The sequence below is a fragment of the Serinus canaria genome, chromosome 8 (assembly GCF_022539315.1).
Source record: "Serinus canaria isolate serCan28SL12 chromosome 8, serCan2020, whole genome shotgun sequence".
Taxonomy (NCBI): domain Eukaryota; kingdom Metazoa; phylum Chordata; class Aves; order Passeriformes; family Fringillidae; genus Serinus; species Serinus canaria.
In genome coordinates, this window is record NC_066322.1 from 1,868,508 (window position 1) to 1,888,191 (window position 19,684).

A 19,684-nucleotide genomic window follows, 5' to 3' on the forward strand; every position below is an offset into this window, starting at 1 on the left:
CTCCACACCTAAAACCACCCAGACCTCAAGGAGCCGGCTTGGAAATAAAGGAGAAACCCCAAACTGAGCCGTGAGCTGCTTGAACCTAAACCACAAAGTGTGTGAGGGAACATTTTATGATCCCTCTGCTGCTCCTGAAGGATTTGGTTATTCCTAATTCCTGACCAAAGCCAAGGATGGAAACTGGGAGCCAGGGATGCTTCCAGGTCCTTCGGGATGGAGGGAATGCCGAGGTGTTGGTGGCAAAACAATGTTTTAATAAACAGCAGCATAAAATAATCAGTGTTTAATATCATCTCTGGCACGTGAAATACAAAAATGCACATATCTCAGTTATAAAATAGCCTTTTGTTATTACATTATTTTTTTTTTTCATGCTTGCCTAATTGAAATGCCCGTAATTAATAACTCAATCATCAAGTAATACAGTGATTAAACGCATGCAGTGAAAAGAAAGAAAGATATTTGTATAAGGTAGTGGCTGAGTATCACCATAATATATTTCAGGAACATCTACATCAGGGTAAAAATCAAAAGAAACAGCCCCAAGATATAAAATGCAGAGATGTATTTTCACTTCTGCTGTACAAAAACATCATCACACTTTTGTGCAAAAAAAAGGTAAAAATAAAGTCCTATTATACAACATTGTCAACTGAGCAAAAAGATTGGTTTTCGTGGACAATAAAAATATGATTCAGTACAAAAGAGAGTCTGTGGAAAACGTACCGTACACAGCACGTGTGTAACTCATTAAAGTGGTTTCAAATGGAGAATCTCGATTGGTTCTACCTGAATGGGGTTTTTAATGACACAAATGGTGCATTCCTAAGTGGAAAATCAGCACTAATTCACATTATCAGACACAACTGCTATCGATGGATTTGCTGCCTGATGGAATGTGAGCCTCCCTCTTTCCAGGGTTACTGGAGCCAGAGTCTCTGCAATGACACAATAAATATTCCTGGGAAAGCTGATTGTCATCTCTAAACCTGTGGTTTGGCGCTTTTCCATTACACAGTTGCATAGCAACAAAAGGATACAAAATTCCTGCTTGAGCGACTAGATCATGAAACGTTATCTTTGAAGAAGTCGATTCAGGTTCTGAAATTAAAGCCCTTTAATTTCATTTCCTTTAAGGCAATTCCTTAAGAGCTCCAGCTGTCCTCAGCAGCCAGCAGAGGATGAGGTTTGTAGACTGCAAGCTGGTAACCCCAGCATTTGTGCTGTCACATAAATGACATTTTTTTGGTACGAATCTGAGCTCAGACTCCCGACCAAACCAAAGACCAAAATCCCACCTTGGAGTCATCGATTCAGCTCTCAGATCACACATTTGAAACACAATCCTCGACCGCAACATTTACAAATATTTTCCCTGTTGGCACTGAAATTGCACACCCAGATCTCCGAATCTTTGCATCTCCTAAAAAAAGAGACAAATATTAAAATATTTCGGTATTAAAAAAAAAAGTTCCCGTGATTCAAACCACGCTTCAAAAAGCTGTGAAAAAGCATCGGATAAAATGTTTTTCTTCTTAAAAAAACCCCTCAGATTCCCTCTGCCCCTCTTGGAATTGTCGGTGGCGCTTGGGGAATCCTGGCCGAGGCTGGGGATTCCCAAGGCGAGGATCCGTGTGGCTGTGCCTGCCCATCCCGGCGAGCAGTGAAACTTCACAGAAGACACTTTGCTGCGACGTCTGTCCCGCAACCAGGAAAGAACCTCCAATAAAATATCCAAACAGCAAAGAAGAGCCCGTCTCTCCCGCCCCCGAAGGGTTCCATGCACAAAGGCCTGGCGTATTTACAACTCCGCCGAGATCACCGACTCGTTGGGTCCGTGCACGCTGGAGTCCCCCAGCAGGGAAGGCTGCTTGGAGTCCATTTTGTAGGGTTTTTGAGTTTTATTGCCAAACACCGCCATGCCCATGCCCGCCGGGTGGCTGGGGATGGCCATGTGGGACAGCAAGGGAATGTTGGCCTCCTGGTTGGAGCCCGACGAGGGCAGGCTGGTGACGTGGCCCGTGCTGGTGGAGCCGCTGGCGCTGCTGGGCGAGCGGCTCTTGGGCGGGGGGCAGTGCTGGATCACCCTGGGGGCGGCCTGCGGGGGGTAGTGGGGCGCGGGGAAGGCGGCGTAGCCCGGCGGGATGGGGTACCCGTTGATGGGGATGTAGCGCTGGTTCTGCGCCAGCGGCGGCCCCATGAACCCTGCCAGCTGGCCCTGGGGGATGCCCTGCGCCGGGAACATGTAGTTGGGGTACCTGGGGTTGCTGAGGTTGCTGACGGGGCTGGCGCTCAGCGAGGTGGTCTGGGTGGTGGCGTTGCCGCCCGAGGGGGTGGTGGAGCTGGTGTGGCTGGAGAGGCCCTCCCAGGAGCGCAGGCGGGCGTGGATCTCCTTGAAGCGCGGCCTGCGGGAGGGCAGGTCGTGCCAGCACTCCGTCATCAGGCTGTACATCCTGGGGGGACAGTCCTCGGAGCACGGCAGCAGCTGGCGCTTCCGGATCATCTCGATCACCTCCTGGTTGCTGAAGCCGTAGTAGGGCTGGAGGCCGAAGCTGAATATTTCCCACAAAACCACGCCGAAGGACCAGATGTCGGAGTCGGAGGAGAACTTGCCGTACATGATGGCCTCGGGGGGCATCCAGCGGATGGGCAGCAGGGACTTGTTCTGCACCCTGTAGTAATCGGCCGAGTAGATCTCCCTGGAGAGCCCCAGGTCGGAGATCTTCACGTGGAGCTGCTCCCCGATCAGGATGTTGCGGGCGGCCAGGTCCTTGTGCACGAAGAAGTGCCCGGCCAGGTACTCCATGCCGGCGGCGATCTGCACGGCGATGTGCAGGAAGTCCCCGTGGTCCAGGCTGGACTTGACCGTGCCGTCCTCGTCGCTGCTGCAGCCCACGTCCGAGTGGGGCGAGCGCATCACCAGGAACTCGTGCAGGTCGCCCTGGTTGGTGTACTCGAAGAGCAGGCACACGGGCTGCTCCTGCGTCACCACGCCCAGCAGGCACACGATGTTGGGGTGGTGCAGCTCGGCCATCAGCGACGCTTCCTGCTGGAATTCCGCCCACTGCTGAGGGTTGTTGAAGTCCTTGAGGGTCTTGATGGCCACCAGCTGGGCGTGGTCCATGCCCGGCAGGTAGAGGTGGCCCTTGTAGATCTTGCCAAAAGCGCACTCCCCCAGCTCCTCCATGAAGCGGACGGCGGAGAGGGGCAGCTCCTTGGCTTTGCTCTGGGAGAGAAACACCAAGAACAGGTCAGGGCTGAACAGAGCCTTTCTAAAGGGAAATCTCTCAGGATGTGTGGGAGCCCAGGAGCTGGACGCAGGAGCAGCGATCCCACTGGTGGCAGGCACAGCCCGAGGGACATCGGCACCCAAACGGGATCGCCGGGATCCAAACGGGACCACCGGGATCCAAACGGGATCACCATGCTCCCAAAGGTCACAGAAAGAATTCCCTTCCATCCTCTCCACAAGGTCAGCTACAACAAGAATTGGACCCACACCTACTCAGGAACCATCAGCACCCGGCATTTGACCTTGGACATTTCTGTACTTCCAATTGAATGTGACTAATTTCAGGAATCGAGGCAATTCCCGTGCTCTAAGAGGTCCATGCTGAAGTGTTTTCTGGGCCAGGGCCTGGAGTTTTAGCAGGAAAAAAAAGATTTTGTTTTAAAAACCATGTCCTTGTAGCCAATTCTCCCTTGACTTTGCTGTTAACCCTTCCAGGTACAGCAGAGTCTGTTTCTGTTCCCACTTTTCTGTTCCATCCCCAAACTCTGACAGTGAGTTTCTCAAAGGAGAAAGGCAAACCTTTTAAACATTTATTGCCCTTTGGTGTGCAGATATTCACTCCTGGGCCATAAAGAACCTGCGTTATTCCCAACTTCCCCTTGAGCTTGTAACACCCAAACCCACTCATTTAGGGCCCTCAGTAAATCCACAGGTAGTAATTTAAGGTTAATGAGTTTGGGATCTAGGTTCTGTAAATTAGTGTAAACATTGGCATTTGCATTCCTGGGATCATGCAAGGCCAGCTTTCCAGTGGCAATGTGGGGAAAAACCCTGACATTTCAAATAATCATAGAAATAAGCAGTTTTTGCATGAATTAATTCTAATTGTATTGATCACTTATGACTTTATACAAGCACTGCATTAATAATCATAGTAATGATAATAATAACAATAATAATAATAAAGCCATTTAAGCAGGCAGCCCAGTAGACTGCACAGTGATGGCAGGAAATTAGCTATATTGTTGAGGAACAGATGGTTTATATTACCCAAATCCTTTAGGCTAAAACTTGTTTAGGTCTGGCATATTGTAAATTATATTTTAGTAATGAAAGTGAAATGACCTCTGTCTGACCTGAGCCTGGGTCCGTCTGTTTGAACCAACAGAGTGGAAAACTGGGGCAAGAAAATGAAGTCATAAAGTTTTGGCAGGAAGGGCTCATTTGGAGGGGAGCAGTTGTAAATCTGCTCAGCTTTTGTTTGACAAGTATTTGTCACACACGGGTGTCCAAAATGTAGGGAAGTGTAAAATACACAAGAGGCAGCAGGTCAGGGGAAGGGGAGAGGGAAACTCACCCCTTCCACCTCTTCTGCAGCTCCAGGACAAGATGTCCCTAATTTATGATATTTTGGAAGGCAATTAAAATCCCTTAAAACTGGAGGAAATGTTAACATTCCTATTTATCCAAGCAAACAACTGCCTCGGTGGGAGCTCAAAGCTTAAATGTGTTTTCACCCAAAGCTGACATCAATTTTCAAAATAAGATTCCATTTCCTCTCCTTGAAAATATTGTTTGAAAGGCAATCCAAACACTGGAGACAGGGAGAGCTGGCTTTCCCAGTGGGAAAACCCCTGAATTAGCATAAATAAAATGAAAATGTTCCTGCAGCACATGACTTGCAACTTGAAAGGAAAGAGAATGGTCGATATTTGCAAACATTTCCAGGAATTTCTGCTTTCCTGTGCAGGAAAGGTGGGAATTGCATGCTCAATAAAAGGATGATGGCACTCCCATGATCTTCAGGATTGAACCCCAAATTCCCAGCAGAACAGGGAGCAAGAGGCAACCCCAAATTTGAGAAAATATTCCAGGAGGTTGGATGCAAGATGCAGTCTGGACACTGACTTTATTAAATGGTTTTTTACTGCTACCAACATTTTGAGCTAAACCCACTCCAAGCTGTACAGGAAGCTGGAATTGGGAACTTCCAAGGAAAATGAAGATGAATTCACCAGCCAAGTGTGTGTGGGATTGAAACAGAGGTTTTCACTCTAAAAGAACAAAGCCCACCAAATTCCAAACGAGCAAAGCCCATCAAGTTCTTGAAGAACCATAAAATATCCTGAGCTGGGAGGGGCTCCTGAGGATCAGGAGCCTTGGGATGGTGTGGAACACAAGGGAAATGCTCTTCCAGGGCATTCCTGTGCCTGTGGAGGGCAGGAGGCACCTCCAGCCCTGCCCTAGGGGCCACAGCCAGGCCTGCACATCCCACCAGGAAATAGGAACACAAGGTTGGTCACACTTCAATCTAAATGATTTTTTAAAAATTCTAAAACTCTTCCTGGACGTGGGGCTGTGCTGAAGCCAAACAGCAGCAGCAGGAGCTGTGCTGCAGGCAGAGCTTTGAGGATGTTTTGGACATTTCTGCTTTTAGCTGAGGGAATGGGGAAGCCTGAAAAGCCAAGGAACAAATCTTTGCCCAGGTGATTTGAGCTGAGTGAAAGGTGACAGATGAACTGAGCAGAGCCATGAAAAGCTCTCCCGAGGAAATGCTGAATCACATCTTCTCCTGCATTACCTCCTCCCTTAAATGAGGTGTTTTGGAGATGCTTCAGGAGGGGCTTTCTTGCTTTATCCCACAAAAACTCCACTATTTCTCCAAGGACACTGACACACAGGAACCCCCCCTTGGTCCAGCACATGCTGCTGCTGAGAAAACCCTCACAGAACTCACACAATCCCAGGCTGGAACCCCCTGAACAGCTCAGAGCTGGCTTGTTTGAAGCTTTTCCCTCCCTGCCTGTGGAGCCAGCGGGTGTGGGAGCAGAAGGGAGGGCTCACCTTTGGTTTGTAGGCGTTGAGCATGGACATCTCCACGTTCTGCCCCCGCACGTGCTTGGGCTGCCTCTGCACCGGAGGGGACGAGGACTTCTGGTTGTTCCGACAGATGCAGATGAAGAAGAACAGCAAGGCTATGGCCAGGGGAATGGTGACACTTGGCACCAGGATGTACAGGATTTCCATTTTGTTCTTTTCCTTGGAATCCTTGTAATCTGGTTCAGAAGGAAAAAAAAAAAAATAACCCCATGAACATCCCATGGATTCAAACACATCCCTGGGTCAACTTAAAGTGTTAAAAAGAATAAAACATCCTTTTTATCTTGCTGAAATCCACCTTGAATGCCAAATTAAAATTATAGAAATCCACCTTAGGCTAAATTAAAATTATAGAAACATGGAATTGTTTAGGTTGGAAAAGCCGTCCTGGGTCATGGAGTCCAACCATCCCCAGCACTGCCAAGGCCACCACTGCCCCACATCCCCAAGTGCCACATTATTTTATTTGATTAATATTAAGAGGAAAAATTCTTTTGTGGAGGAACAGCTCTGTGAGGACACACAGGAGCAGTCCCTGCCAGGTCAAACCTGCTGATGGGCAGGAAGCAGTGGAATGCTGTGACGTGGCCTTGGCTTGGGCTGAATGGAAGTCATGGCCTAACACAGATCCACAGGAAAGGGAATTTCTAAAACACCTCCTGGAAGAAGCTTGTGGGAGGTGCCCCTTCCCACGGCACGGAGCTGGAACTAAATGATTTTTCAGGTCCTTTCTAAGCCAGAGCATTCTGTGATTCCAAGAAAAGCTCTGGTGGGAATTCAATCTCTTTATTTTGTGTTTTATTTAAAGGAGAACACTCTGGATTGAGCTGCTTCCCTTGAAAGGTTCAACCAACCCCTTTCCAGCAAAGAGGAATGGCTACAAGCAGATGGAAGTGGAGGAAGAACAGTCCAGCACAAGCAGAACCAGGCAAGCAGGGTGAGGTGCCAGGAAAGCTGGAGCAGGGATAAAAGGGAGCAATCTGAAGAGCTGGGAAGGAGGATGGTGGAACACAGCCCAAAGGCTCCCTGCAAGCCCTGCTCCCTCTCAGGGCTCTTCCCAGGACATTTTGGAAATATTTTGGACCCCTCTTTGCCACTGCCCAGGATACCAGCACTGCACCCCTGGCTGGGAGAGGTGGGAGAGGGGAGAGGCTTTGGGAGGAGCTCAGGCAGCCCCGTGGGGGGACAGGGACAGATCCTGAGTGCCCTGGGCACAGGGACAGATCCCCCAGATTCTGAATGCTCTGGGCACAGGGACAGGGACAGATCCTCATCCTGAGAGCCCCAGGGGCAGGGACAGATCCCCCAGATTCTGAATGCTCTGGGCACAGGGACAGGGACAGATCCTCATCCTGAGAGCCCCAGGGGCAGGGACAGATCCCGAGTGCCCTGGGCACAGATAGGGACAGATCCTCCGTCCTGAGAGCCCCAGGGGCAGGGACAGATCCTGAGTGCCCTGGGCACAGGGACAAATCCTTCATCCCAAGAGCCCCAGGGACAGGGACAGATCCCCCTCCCAAGAGCCCCAGGGACAGGAACAAGGACAGATCCCCAGTCCTGAGTGCCCCAGGGACAGGGACAGATCCCCCTCCCAAGAGCCCCAGGGACAGGGACAGATCCCCCTCCCAAGAGCCCCAGGGACAGGGACAGATCCCCCTCCCAAGAGCCCCAGGGACAGGGACAGATCCCCCTCCCAAGAGCCCCAGGGACAGGGACACAGAGCCTGCCCTGCTCTGCCATTCCCCAGGAGCATTCCCAGGGTTTAGGGTGGAATTACACCTGGATTAACACTCTCACTCCAGGGGACTGGAGGATCCCTGGAGCCCAGGCTGGCCTGGCTGTTTCCAAGGGACTTGGGAATGCCTGGGGCTGCCTGGGGGAGAACAGGGAATGTTTTATTATCCCTGCAGGGTCACTCCAGTTTGTTTGTCTGTGTTTTCCAGGCTGGATTTGTACAAGTGCTTAGCGGCCCACACAGATCTCTTTTATGCACTTCATTAAACATGAACTTGATCTGAAGCTTGGGCTCGACTCAAATTGTGACAGAGGCAAAGTTCAAATGGTTCTGGATGTCACTTTGCATAACCCCTCTCCTCTTTCAGGCTCACGCTGTCCTCTGCTCCCCCCACGTCCTCTCTGATCATTCCTGTCAGATTCAGTTGTGCCATCTGCTTTTTAATTGAGAGGAGAGGCAGCCCAAATATTCCTACTCCCTTTGGGAAAGGGGAGAGGGCTAAAGCACCACCCCCGTGGCGTTTTCCCTGCTCCCACAGGGGCAGGGATTCACACACTGCCCTTCCCAACCCTCTTAGGCTGGGCTTTGCTAAGCCCCATGCTCGAATTACCCCGTGTTTCACATCTTTCTGCAATCGGGTTTGACAAACTTTGATGAAACAAATCTCTCCCAGCTTGTGAGATACAGCTGAAGAAAGGAAAAGAAAGCAGCAGCACGAGGCAGAGGGAGACCTGGGCACCAGTTCATCACCTGAGCTATTCCAGTCAAAGGCAATTATTATTCTTATTAAGTAGCAGCCCCCGCCGTGAAGCCTCATTAGGTTAATGAGCTTCTTGGGAGCCACCCTAATTAAATCCATTTCCCATCTAGGCATGTCCTGGTGAGGCAGAATGCACAATGCTGATTAAAACAGGCCTGAAATGGCTCTTTCAGCCAGTGCAAAACCAGCAGAATGCAATCCCACACTGTATTCTGGTTTTAATATGCAGATCAGCACTTAACAATTCAATTACTGCTCACCTGATCCAGCTCTGCTTGTATTTAGAATAATAAAGCCACAGAACAACCATTTAAGGCTGCAGCGAGAGGTTTTGGCAATTAAAAACTCTGTCAGGAATTCTCCAGCCCAGCCTATCTCAGTTATTTTATCAAGCAAAGTTTGAAAATCAGAGAGTTGGGCTCCAAAAGAGTCCTGGTACCCCAGAGCAAAAGCCTGAGCCAGGCCTGGCACCTCAGAGCCCACCTAGAGGGGACTGGCACAGCAATCTTCAGGACAGATTTTTGTTATTTCTGCTGAAATAACTGCAGAAGAGGTACAGGACTCAAAAAGTGTGGAGAAATCACAGAATTCTTGAGGTGGGAAAAGCCCTCAGAGATCAGCAAGTCCAGCTCCTAAACCAGCACTGCCAACACAGCTCAGGCCTTGTTTCAAAAATAGAGGTGACATTGCCAGGTCCTCAAAAATGGATTTGAAATTATTTGTGTTTATAGAACTTTCCTGGCTGCATTTTGGGTCTGCAAAATGAACAAAAAAGGAGATTCAGCTCTCGTTTGATTCTGCTTTTCAGAGAGCTGGGGGGAAGTGAGTGAAAGACCTGAACAAATGGGTCCTAATTGTTTTATCTGCATGTAGAAATAACAATATTGATAACAGGCCAAGAAAAAAACCACAGCTATTTGCATGGACATGCCAGAAATCCACCCAGAAATGTTGTGGAAATTCAAAGTTTCACACCAAATTTGATGCTGCCTACAAATTGTCACAGTACCATTTACCTTTCCCCTCGGAAACAAGATGCCTCTGATGCTCCTGCTCCAGAGCCAGAACCAAATCACATTTTTTCTGGTTATGGCTATGAACATTCCTGCAGGGAGACATGTTCTGAGCCTGCTCCAAAGTCTTTTTCAATTAATGGAAAGATGGGAATCGATGCCAAGATGGGATCTAAATCATGTTCTTACTGAAAGGGTAGATCAGGGGGAAGGCAGACAGTCTGGGCTCTACCATCTGCATCTCAAACCCTCTCCCTGTTTTTGGGCCCCCCACAAGAAGAAAGCCATGGAGGGGCTGGAGCGTGGCCAGGGAAGGGAAGGGAGCTGGGAAGGGGCTCAGCCTGGAGCAGAGGAGGCTCAGGGGGCCCTTGTGGCTCTGCACAGCTCCTGCCAGGAGGGGACAGCCGGGGGTTCGGGCTGGGAACAGGGAACAGGGACAGGAGCAGAGGGAACAGCCTGGAGTTACACCAGAGGATGTTTAAATGGGACACCAGGGAAAATTTCTTCACTGAAAGGGTTGTCCAGCCCTGGCACAGCTGCCCAGGGCAGTGCTGGGGTCTTAAAAGGGACTTTAAAAGACATTTAAATGTGTGGATGTGGCACTTGGGGATGTGGGGCAGTGGTGGCCTTGGCAGTGCTGGGGATGGTTGGACTCCATGACCCGGGAGGGCTTTTCCAACCTAAACAATTCCATGTTTCTATAATTTTAATTTGGCCTAAGGAGTTGTATTGACTGGAACAACAACCTGGAAAGTCAGGAACACCTGAGCTGGCAGTGCACAGCCATTCCCCAGGAAATTATTGTCATGCCACCACTTTGTCCCTGCAGGGGCAGCCAGTGCTCAAAGGTGCCCCGGGAGCAGGGCCAGCCAGCCTTTCCTACAGCTCTGCTCCCAGGAACTCACCAAAGACACTTTGTGCACCAAACTGATGCCTCAGGGTTTGGCTTTTCTATTTTCACATTCTGTGCTGCTTTAGAGTCAATTCTGGGCTTCACATCAGGGCATGGTGAGCTCTGCACAGAGCAGGGAGACAAAACAATTCCTGCTCCAGCTGGGCACCAAGGACAAATGATCCCAATCCCAGCCCAGGAGCACAAACCCCGTGGGCTGGAGAGAGAAAAACAAGCAGGGTGGGAGTGCCTGGGCTAAAGCTGGGCTGGGACAATGAACTGCAAGGTGGGAATGGAGCAGAGCTGATCCCAGGGAGAGACCCCGTGCCCGGCCGGGCATTTTGGGGCCATTTTGGGTCATCTTGGGTGCAGCCCTGGCTGGGCTCTGGTGCTGCCCAAGGTGGATCCATGGAGGAGATCCTTGGAATCAATCCCTGCTTTATTCTGGAGCTCTGCCCAGCCTCTGCTCCAGGGCAGCCTGCACAAGGCACCAAAACCCTTTCCCTTTCCCCCAGCCCTTGCAGGGTCAGGCATTACCACAGGCTGGGACATCGCAGAGCTCCGACTTGAGGTTCTCATCCAGGGTGAAGCACCACGGGGCGTCCTTCTGGTTGCCAGGGTTCCTGCAGTAGGAGTGGCCCCCGTTGAGCTCGGGGTACCTGGCAGCAGTGAAGGTGTGGGTGTGGGGGTACTGCGAGTTCCAGGGCTGGCACTGCCGCCCCGAGCGCGTCACGCTCACCGTGCCCCGGTAATCCACGCCCGTGCTGTTGTAGCACCTGTGATCTGCAAAGACAACAGAGGACAAAGCCACTCTTCATTTGTGAGTGTGTGAAGGACACACAAGGCAGGATGTGCTCTATTTGCCATCTCTAGGGCAGTTGTCCTCTATTAAGAGGGCAGTTTTCCTTATCCCTTACACACCCAATCCTTCCCCTGGGGACACACCTGCTGATAACAGCCATGGAATGTCCCTGCATGGCTGATAAGAACTGCAGCATCCATTGGGAGATGTGAGCCCAGGGGGAGGAGCCAAGCATTCCTACCTGGATAGAATCTGGAGATTCCCAAGCATTCCTACCTGGATAGAATCTGGAGATTCCCAAGCATTCCTACCTGGATAGAATCTGGAGATTCCCAAGCATTCCTACCTGGATAGAATCTGGAGATTCCCAAGCATTCCTACCTGGATAGAATCTGGAGATTCCCAAGCATTCCTACCTGGATAGAATCTGGAGATTCCCAAGCATTCCTACCTGGATAGAATCTGGAGATTCCCAAGCATTCCTACCTGGATAGAATCTGGAGATTCCCAAGCATTCCTACCTGGATAGAATCTGGAGATTCCCAAGCATTCCTACCTGGATAGAATCTGGAGGTTCTGGAACACCAGCTCGGCTTCTCCCCTGGATTTCCCAGAGGAACAGCAGCTGCCTCTTCCCCTGGATCTCCAGAGGCAGAGTGCACCTTTCTCCAGGATCCCTGCTCCAGCAGAGCCAGCCCTGGCACTGCAGGAGGGCTGAGCCACAATTCCAATGGGAATGGGACTGCTCCAGGATCCCTGCCCAGCAGAACCAGCCCTGGCACTGCAGGAGGGCTGAGCCACAATTCCAGTGGCACTGCTCCAGGATCCCTGCTCCAGCAGAACCAGCCCTGGCACTGCAGGAGGGCTGAGCCACAATTCCAATGGCACTGCTGCCAGCCCCCTGACCCACAGGGTGTCAGGGTGAGTTCTGACTCTGGCAGTGCTGTTTCCCTTCCCTGTTACAGAACTGCTATTCCTGCTCCCATATTTTTTGCCCGAGAGCCCCTTAATTTAAAATTCACGGCAATTCAGGAGTGGGGTTCACATTCTCCATTTCAGGGGGGCTCCTGCCTTCCCTAGCAGACTCCAGCCTTTGCACAGCCAGGCCGAGCAGGCCCTTGGCACTCACTCTTGTTGATGGGGTCGGCCATGGGGATGCCGATGCGGATGCAGTTGACGGCCTCGGGGCTGTCGGGCTGGGGCAGATCTTCGCAGTTGGGCAGCTTGAGCCTCATCAGGATCATGGGGTTGGACCTGGCAAAGATGTACTCGGTCTGGCACAGCACGTTCTCCAGGATCTCACACTCGTCCCGGCACAGGTCCCGGGGCTTGGGGGCGGAGGAGGTCTCGTCGCAGTAGGGGAAGGCGTAGTGGCACAAGGAGGGGATGGCAAACTGGGAGCACTTGTCCGACAGGTGGCTGGAGGTGCCGATCATGGTGAAGGCAGCTGGAAAAAACACACAAGGGTCTGCCTTGGGAACCTTTCCCCTGGGCTGCTGCCTTCCCAGAAACACCCTCAGTTCCCACTGCGGCTGTGTGGGCGATGCACAGGAATGCACAGCACTAATTACACTGCAAGTTATTAACCATGCTGATTTCACTGACAGGGAACATGCAGCAGGTTTTCATCACGGGATTAATGCTCAGCTCATTACCCAACCCCCAAACACAATCATCCCTTTAATTATTCCTTTTTCCCTCCCAAAAAACTTAGAATAATTTACAAATTCATACAATATTTCAGGTAACCCCCAAATTCCCACACTGGTTCCTTTACGGAAGGTGACAATCCCAACACAAATCCCAAATAACTTTTCAAACTAAATGCTGGAAGATTATGAACTGGTGGCTGCACATTGCCTTTCCTGGGGAAATGAAGCCTTTTTTGCAATGCTGGCAGTGTCTGGAGACAAAGGGAGAAGAGAAATTTGGGATATGCTGACAGCAAGGAAAAAATCTGAATATAGAAGTGATTACCAGGGCTAGGATCAGGCCAAGTTAATTTATATAAAAAATAGAGAATATCATGGTATCTATGATATCTGTGATTTCAGCAACCCCATCAGCATCCCACAAAAATAATGGCAACTGGTTCTCCCCTAAATCCAAAGGAATAATACTGCTTGCTGGATTATTTATACTACTGCTTGCTGGATAATTTATGCAGCCTTTCCCAGCACCTAAACTACTCCAGCCACATAAAATCAACTAAAGTTTGTCCCCCTTTGCTTTCAAAGCCTGCTGGGGTAAAGCAGCACTGACTCTCCCAGAAGCTGTGAACACACAGCCCCTTCTCCCCGAAAATCTTTTTTTTTCAGGTGTTTTGGGAGGAGCTGGAGGAGCAGAGACCCCCAGGAGAGCTCCTGGCAAGAGGGAATAAAGCACAGCAAAACAGCATCTCTGTTTATAAAACTCCAGCAGCTTTTTGGGAGCAGAGAGCTGGGTGGGGAAGCAGCCAAGGTGTTGTTACCCACCTGTAATCTGATTTTCTATTTCCCCCTGCATGTGCAGGGACTCCATGTAGATGGTTCTGTTGCCAATGAAGCGGGCGCAGGCGATGCCCCTGTAGGGCTGGCAAAACCCATCCTCCTCATACTCATCCCTGAAACCAGCCAGAAACACAAAGAGGTGACTGCAAAGTGTTGAAAACAACTAGGATTATTTCCTTCTCTTCAACAAGACCTTGAATATTTGTTTGTTTAAACAGACCCCTTTCATCTGCCTGGTAAAAAGTGGCATTTCAGCTTAGCCAAAATACACATTAATGTTGTGTGAAATGAGTGCTTTTAAGGCTCTGCTCAGAAATACACCCAGCCTTGATTAGAAGAGAAATATAAACTGCCTGGAAAAATAGGATTGATGTTTATTTAAAGCAGCTAACACATAGTTTTTTTCTATTTTTGAACCAAGCTTGTGCTTAATATTGATAAACACAGCAGGAAGAGTCATGCAGGCAGAATTTAAAGTGTGTACAGAAAATCCAACCTCTGCCAGCACCAATACCCTGGAAATAGGAAATGTTTGCTCAGCCTTCTGTGTATGTGGCAACATTTAATGCTAAAACAGAACCAAAACTGAGACAGGAGTTCTACAGACACATTTCTTTCATCTGGTGCTTTCTCTTAGGCAATACAGGAGACCTTTAATCCAGAAATCCAGATGGGAAATTATTTGCCAATGCTCTTCAAACAAAGCAAAGAAAGGAAATAATTACTGAAGACCCAGGCAGACACTGGGTATTTTGAATATTCAGCACTGATCAGGGAGTTTTAGTGGGGTTTTGAGGAGGGGTTTGAGTACATGATCCCTGAAATCCCAACTCATGAATCAGCCCTTTTAATTCCTTCCTTTAGGATCCATCGGGAGATATTGTGCACTGAGATTTTTGGGATGAAATTTCTGGACAGACACCTCGGCTCTGCTTGAGACCCAGCAAAAATGAGGAGCTTAATGAAAATTTGCTGATAATTTTTTTTTTTTTTTTTTTTTTTTTTTTGTTATTCCTGCCCAGCCCAGCCGTGGCTCTCAGACTGGGATAAATGACACTGGAATATCCCTAGGGATGCTGACAGCCGGGTAGGGAACAGGTTCCCTCCTTTGTGTGCAGAATTCTCCCTCCCCCAGATGCCAAAAACCCAACAGCGGAATCACGCCACGCCTTAATAAGGGAAAAATCAGAGCTTTTTTTTTTAATCGACTCTGCCATTAAGTTTAACAAAAGCCACTTTCATCCCCTCCTGAAGACCTTGGCTGTGAGAGCTTGGAAATGCAAATCCCGTGGGGGCTCTTTGAAGCCGCCCGTTCTTTGTGCGCTGCGCGGGGGCAGCGGCAGCTAATGGGATTAGGGGGGACAAACGCTGGGATCGCCTTCCAGGACACCCCAAACACCCCCCGGGCTCCGGAGCAGCATCCCGGGATTCCCGCAGAGCTTCGGGGAGAAGCCAAAGCCCGGGGATTAAGCGCGGTAATTTATGAGTGTGAAGGCGAGGGGTGGGAAAGAGGGATGGGAGAGATGGAAACGGGGACAGCGAGGCTGGAGAGGGGCTGGGCTGGGAATACCAACCCTGAGAGGAGCCCCTGAGGGAGTTGGGGGGGCTCAGCCTGGAGAAAAGGAGACTCAGGGGTGCCCCCATCACTCTCACAGCTCCTGAAAGGTGCCTGTGCTCAGCTGGGCTGGGCTCTGTCTCCAGCAGCACTGACACAACCAGAGCTCACAGCCTCAGGCTGCACCAAGGGAAATTCAGGCTGGATAGCAGGGAAAAGGTTTTTCCAGCAAGGTGATAAAGTTCTGGAATGGCTGCCCAGGGAGGTGGTGGAGTCCCCATCCCTGGGGGTGTTTAACAAAGCCTGGATGTGGCACTGGGGGCCAGGGCTGAGTTGGGGTGCTGGGGCTGGGCTGGACTCAGTGATCTTGAAGTCTCTTTCCACCCAGTCATTCTGTAAATTCTGTGAAATCTCCTCCACGGCCACCTCACCACTGGGAAAGTGATGGGAAAGGCTCCAGGTTTCCCTGGATGACGGTCCCAAGGCATTCCCAAGCACTTTGGAAGCTGGGTTGAAGCCAACCTTTAACTGCCAATTAAACTCTTCATTAATAGCCCGAGGGAAGGCTGAGGTGCCTCGGGGATTCAGGTAACAAAGACACCTGAGATGGGAGCAGGGATCCACAGCCACAGCCTTGGTTCCTGCAGGGGGTCAGCTCTGGAGACAAAATTTTTATTCTGTTGGTTCTTGAAGAGAAAAACTGAAACCTGAGCTGAAAAACCCCAACAGTGACTGCAGGCTCTGGAGTTGAGTTCATCTTCTCATCATTAAATGCACAGATAGGATAGAATTAATTGGTTATAATTAATTATTAGTTTATTAGTCTTTATGGAATTATAGCATCATAAAATCCTTAAGGTTGGAAAAGGCTGCTAAGATTCAGTCCAACCATTCCCCAGCACTGCCAGGGCCACCACTGACCACATCCCCAAGTGCCAGATCCACAGGGATCGGAAATCCCTGCAGGGATGGGCACTCCACCACTGTGCCCATGTCTGGCCACCCTTTCTGCAAAGGAAATTCCCAAATATCCACCCTGAGCTCCCCTGGCCCAGCCTGGGGCCGTTCCCTCTCCTCCTGTCCCTGTTCCCAGCCCGACCCCCTGGCTGTCCCCTCCTGGCAGAAGCTGTGCAGAGCCACAAGGGCCCCCTGAGCCTCCTTGGCTCCAGGATAAATTTATCATGGAATTTCACTCAGGGACTGCACCAAGGCTCCCCCAAGGACTGGCAGTGAGCAGGGACACCTGGCTGGGAATGCTCTGTGGAACGGGATTTTGCAGAAAATCCCAGGAGGGGGAGATTAGAATAAAGAGGAATGGCCAGGATGCCACCAGGGGATCCATCCAGGGAATTCCCACAGGGAAAACAGCAGATTAGAAGCTCCAGAGGAGCAGGAACTACTTAGGACTGTTTTGGGAATGAGCTCCATAATGGGGCAGAAGGGTCAAACAAATGAAAGGAACCGGAGGAGCATCAGGGTAGGACAGAGGGACCCTGGACACAAAGAGGGCCGGGAGGTTCCCCTGTGGCACAGCAGCTCCGAGCCTCTGCTCCCCACACAGAGCGGCTCCCCAGACCCTTTCCCACCGAACAGATCCTGCCGGGGTGATCACCCTGAGCTTTCCAGACATTCCATCAGACCCCATCCAGAGCCAGAGAAGCACGAGGGATCCCGCAGGATCCCACATTCCCACCTCCTGCTGCCCCCTGGCAGCGCTCTGCCTTTAAACACAGACACCGGCCCTTGCCTTTAAACACACCTATTAGCAGGCTTTGCCTTTAAACCCAGCATGGGTTTTGGTTTTAAACCCAGCAATCCGGTTTTGGTTTCAAACACAGCAGGTTTTGGTTTTAAACGCAGCTATCAGTTTTTGGTTTTAAACACACCTAGCAGGTTTTGGCTTTAAACACAGCTATTATCAGTATTTGCCTTTAAACACAGATTTCAGATTTTGGCTTTAAACACAGCAAGTAGGGTTTGGTTTTAAACACACCTATGAGTTTTTGGTTTCAAACACATCAGGTTTTGGCTTTAAACACAGCTATTATCAGTTTTTGCCTTTAAACAGAGCAAGCTGGATTTGGTTTTAAACACAGCAAGCTGGGTTTGGTTTTAAACCCAGCAATCGGATTTTAGCTTTAAACACACCTATGAGTTCGGTTTCAAACACAGCAGGTTTTGGTTCTAAACACACCTATCAGGTTTTGGCTTTAAACACAGCTATTATCAGTATTTGCATTTAAACACAGCAATCAGGTTTTGGTTTTAAACACACCTATGAGTTTTTGGTTTCAAACACAGCAGGTTTTGGTTTTAAACACACCTATTGGTTTTTGGTTTTAAACCCAGTGATCTGTTTTCCATTTTAAACACACCTATCACTTTTTGGCTTTAAACACAGCTATTCGGTTTTGGTTTTAAACACAGCAGTTTTTGGTTTTAAACACACCTAGCAGTTTTTTGGCTTTAGACACAGCTATTATCAGGTTTTGTTTTAAACAAAGCTATTATCAGTTTTAGTTCCAAACACAGCTCTCAGTGTCTTGGGATCAAGGCTGAGCCCAGATTCCTCTCCCACATTCCGTGCTTGGCATCCCTCACCTGCTCGGGGTAAGGAACCACCTCAGCCCTGCTCCGTTGTGTTCCTGCTCCTTGATCCTGATCCCGCACAAGGAAAGGGCCCTTTGGCTCCAGCAGGATGGAGATTAGGCCCGACCCAGCAATCAATGTGTTAATTGCTTAAATCCAGCTTAAATCCACAGCCCAGCTTAAATCCCACCCAACTGGAAGTCAGAGCAAGGCTGGAGGCGTTCCTGGTTGTGGATGGGTTTGGATCACTTGTGCAGGTTGGGGAGGACAGGAACAATCCCAACCCCACCACAGCCTGGGATCTGGGCTCTGGGAGCTGCCCCACACCTGATTCCTGTGGAGTCTTTGCTTCTTTCTGCCAAGGTGGGGATTAAATGCACAAAATGGAATTTCTCGTTGGGACTCAGATGTTTGTTAGTTCTTATCTCTGTCACAGTCTCAAACCCTGAGTTCTGCAGCACTTCACTCTGACAAACTGAAAATGGAGCCCCATCTCTCTCTACAAGGTCTTTTAAGGATAAACTGTCCAATTAAGAAATGACACCTCAATTATTTTCACTTTTAACTCAATAACCAACCACCCATGGCTGCAATGGGGACTTTTTTACCCAATTACACAAAACCACCCAAACCCATGGAGAAGAAGGAGAAGGAAAAGATGAAGAAGGCAAAGAAGAAGGTGAGGAAGAAGGTAAAGTAGAAATTGAAGATGAATGTGAGGAAGAAGGTAAAGTAGAAATTGAAGATGAAGGTGAGGAAGAAGGTAAAGTAGAAATTGAAGATGAAGGTGAGGAAGAAGGTAAAGTAGAAATTGAAGATGAAGGTGAGAAAGAAGGACCAGCCTCCACCCTAAAACCTCCATCTTGCTAAATATATATTACTATACATACCTAGTATTCTGGCAATATATAAAACTTTAAACTCTATTATTCTATTAATATATAAAACTTACAACTCTAAGTTTAAATAAATAAATAAACTTTAAATATAATTTTAAAATTTAAACAAAATGAATTTTATAAATATATAAACCTTAAACTCTGAGTTTCCCACCCTGAGATGTCACACACTTCTATCCAAACTGCACACCCACAATCCCAGTTCTGCACCCCCATGCAGAGGAACATCAACAATCAGATTGCAATATGGATTTTCTTGGTCCACACTGAGCCTGGAGGGGCTTTGTGGCACCACCACCTCTGCACCTGATTCCTGAACACAAACCAAGGTTCTCTGTCAAGCTCCACTTCCCAAAATCCTGAACTTTCTTTCTTTGCCAGCCTTTTTCTAAATTATCAAAAATTGCCCAGATTTAAACAACATTTCCAGCAAATGCCAACAACAAATCCAGAAACTCAGTTCAGCAAAAGCTTTGAGGCCAGGCTTTAATGTGAGTTCATTTAGAAGAATTTCATATATTGATAGAAAAACTGAACCTGTGAGATCATGATGTGTTTATTTTTACAACCCAATATATTAAAAAAGCATATTCCAGAGATGCTGTAATTGTGTGGTCATTCCTACCACACCCCATGGATTAATTCCCCTTTCCTTTTTCTTTCCCTTTCCTTTTTCTTTCCTTTCCCTTTCCTTTTTCTTTCCCTTTCCTTTTCCCTTTCCTTTTCCCTTTCCTTTTCCCTTTCCCTTTCCTTTTCCCTTTCCTTTCCTTCCTTTCCTTTCCTTTCCTTTCCTTTCCTTCCTTTCCTTTCCTTTCCTTTCCTTTCCTTTCCTTTC

At 49.0% G+C, this 19,684-nt stretch overlaps 1 protein-coding gene across 1 annotated transcript in view; it reads right to left on the reverse strand.

The window, feature by feature from the left end:
• Positions 1 to 271: 271 nt before the first annotated feature.
• ROR1 (receptor tyrosine kinase like orphan receptor 1) overlaps positions 272 to 19,684 on the reverse strand; it is a 157,095-nt gene continuing 137,682 nt past the window's right edge. Inside the window, exons 5-9 of the mRNA XM_050977387.1 lie at positions 13,792 to 13,919; positions 12,447 to 12,764; positions 11,053 to 11,298; positions 6,080 to 6,291; positions 272 to 3,229 (exon numbers count right to left, since the gene is read on the reverse strand). Coding sequence (XP_050833344.1) covers positions 1,805 to 3,229; positions 6,080 to 6,291; positions 11,053 to 11,298; positions 12,447 to 12,764; positions 13,792 to 13,919 — 2,329 coding nt within the window. The 3' untranslated portion in view covers positions 272 to 1,804. The remainder of the gene's footprint in view (positions 3,230 to 6,079; positions 6,292 to 11,052; positions 11,299 to 12,446; positions 12,765 to 13,791; positions 13,920 to 19,684) is intronic.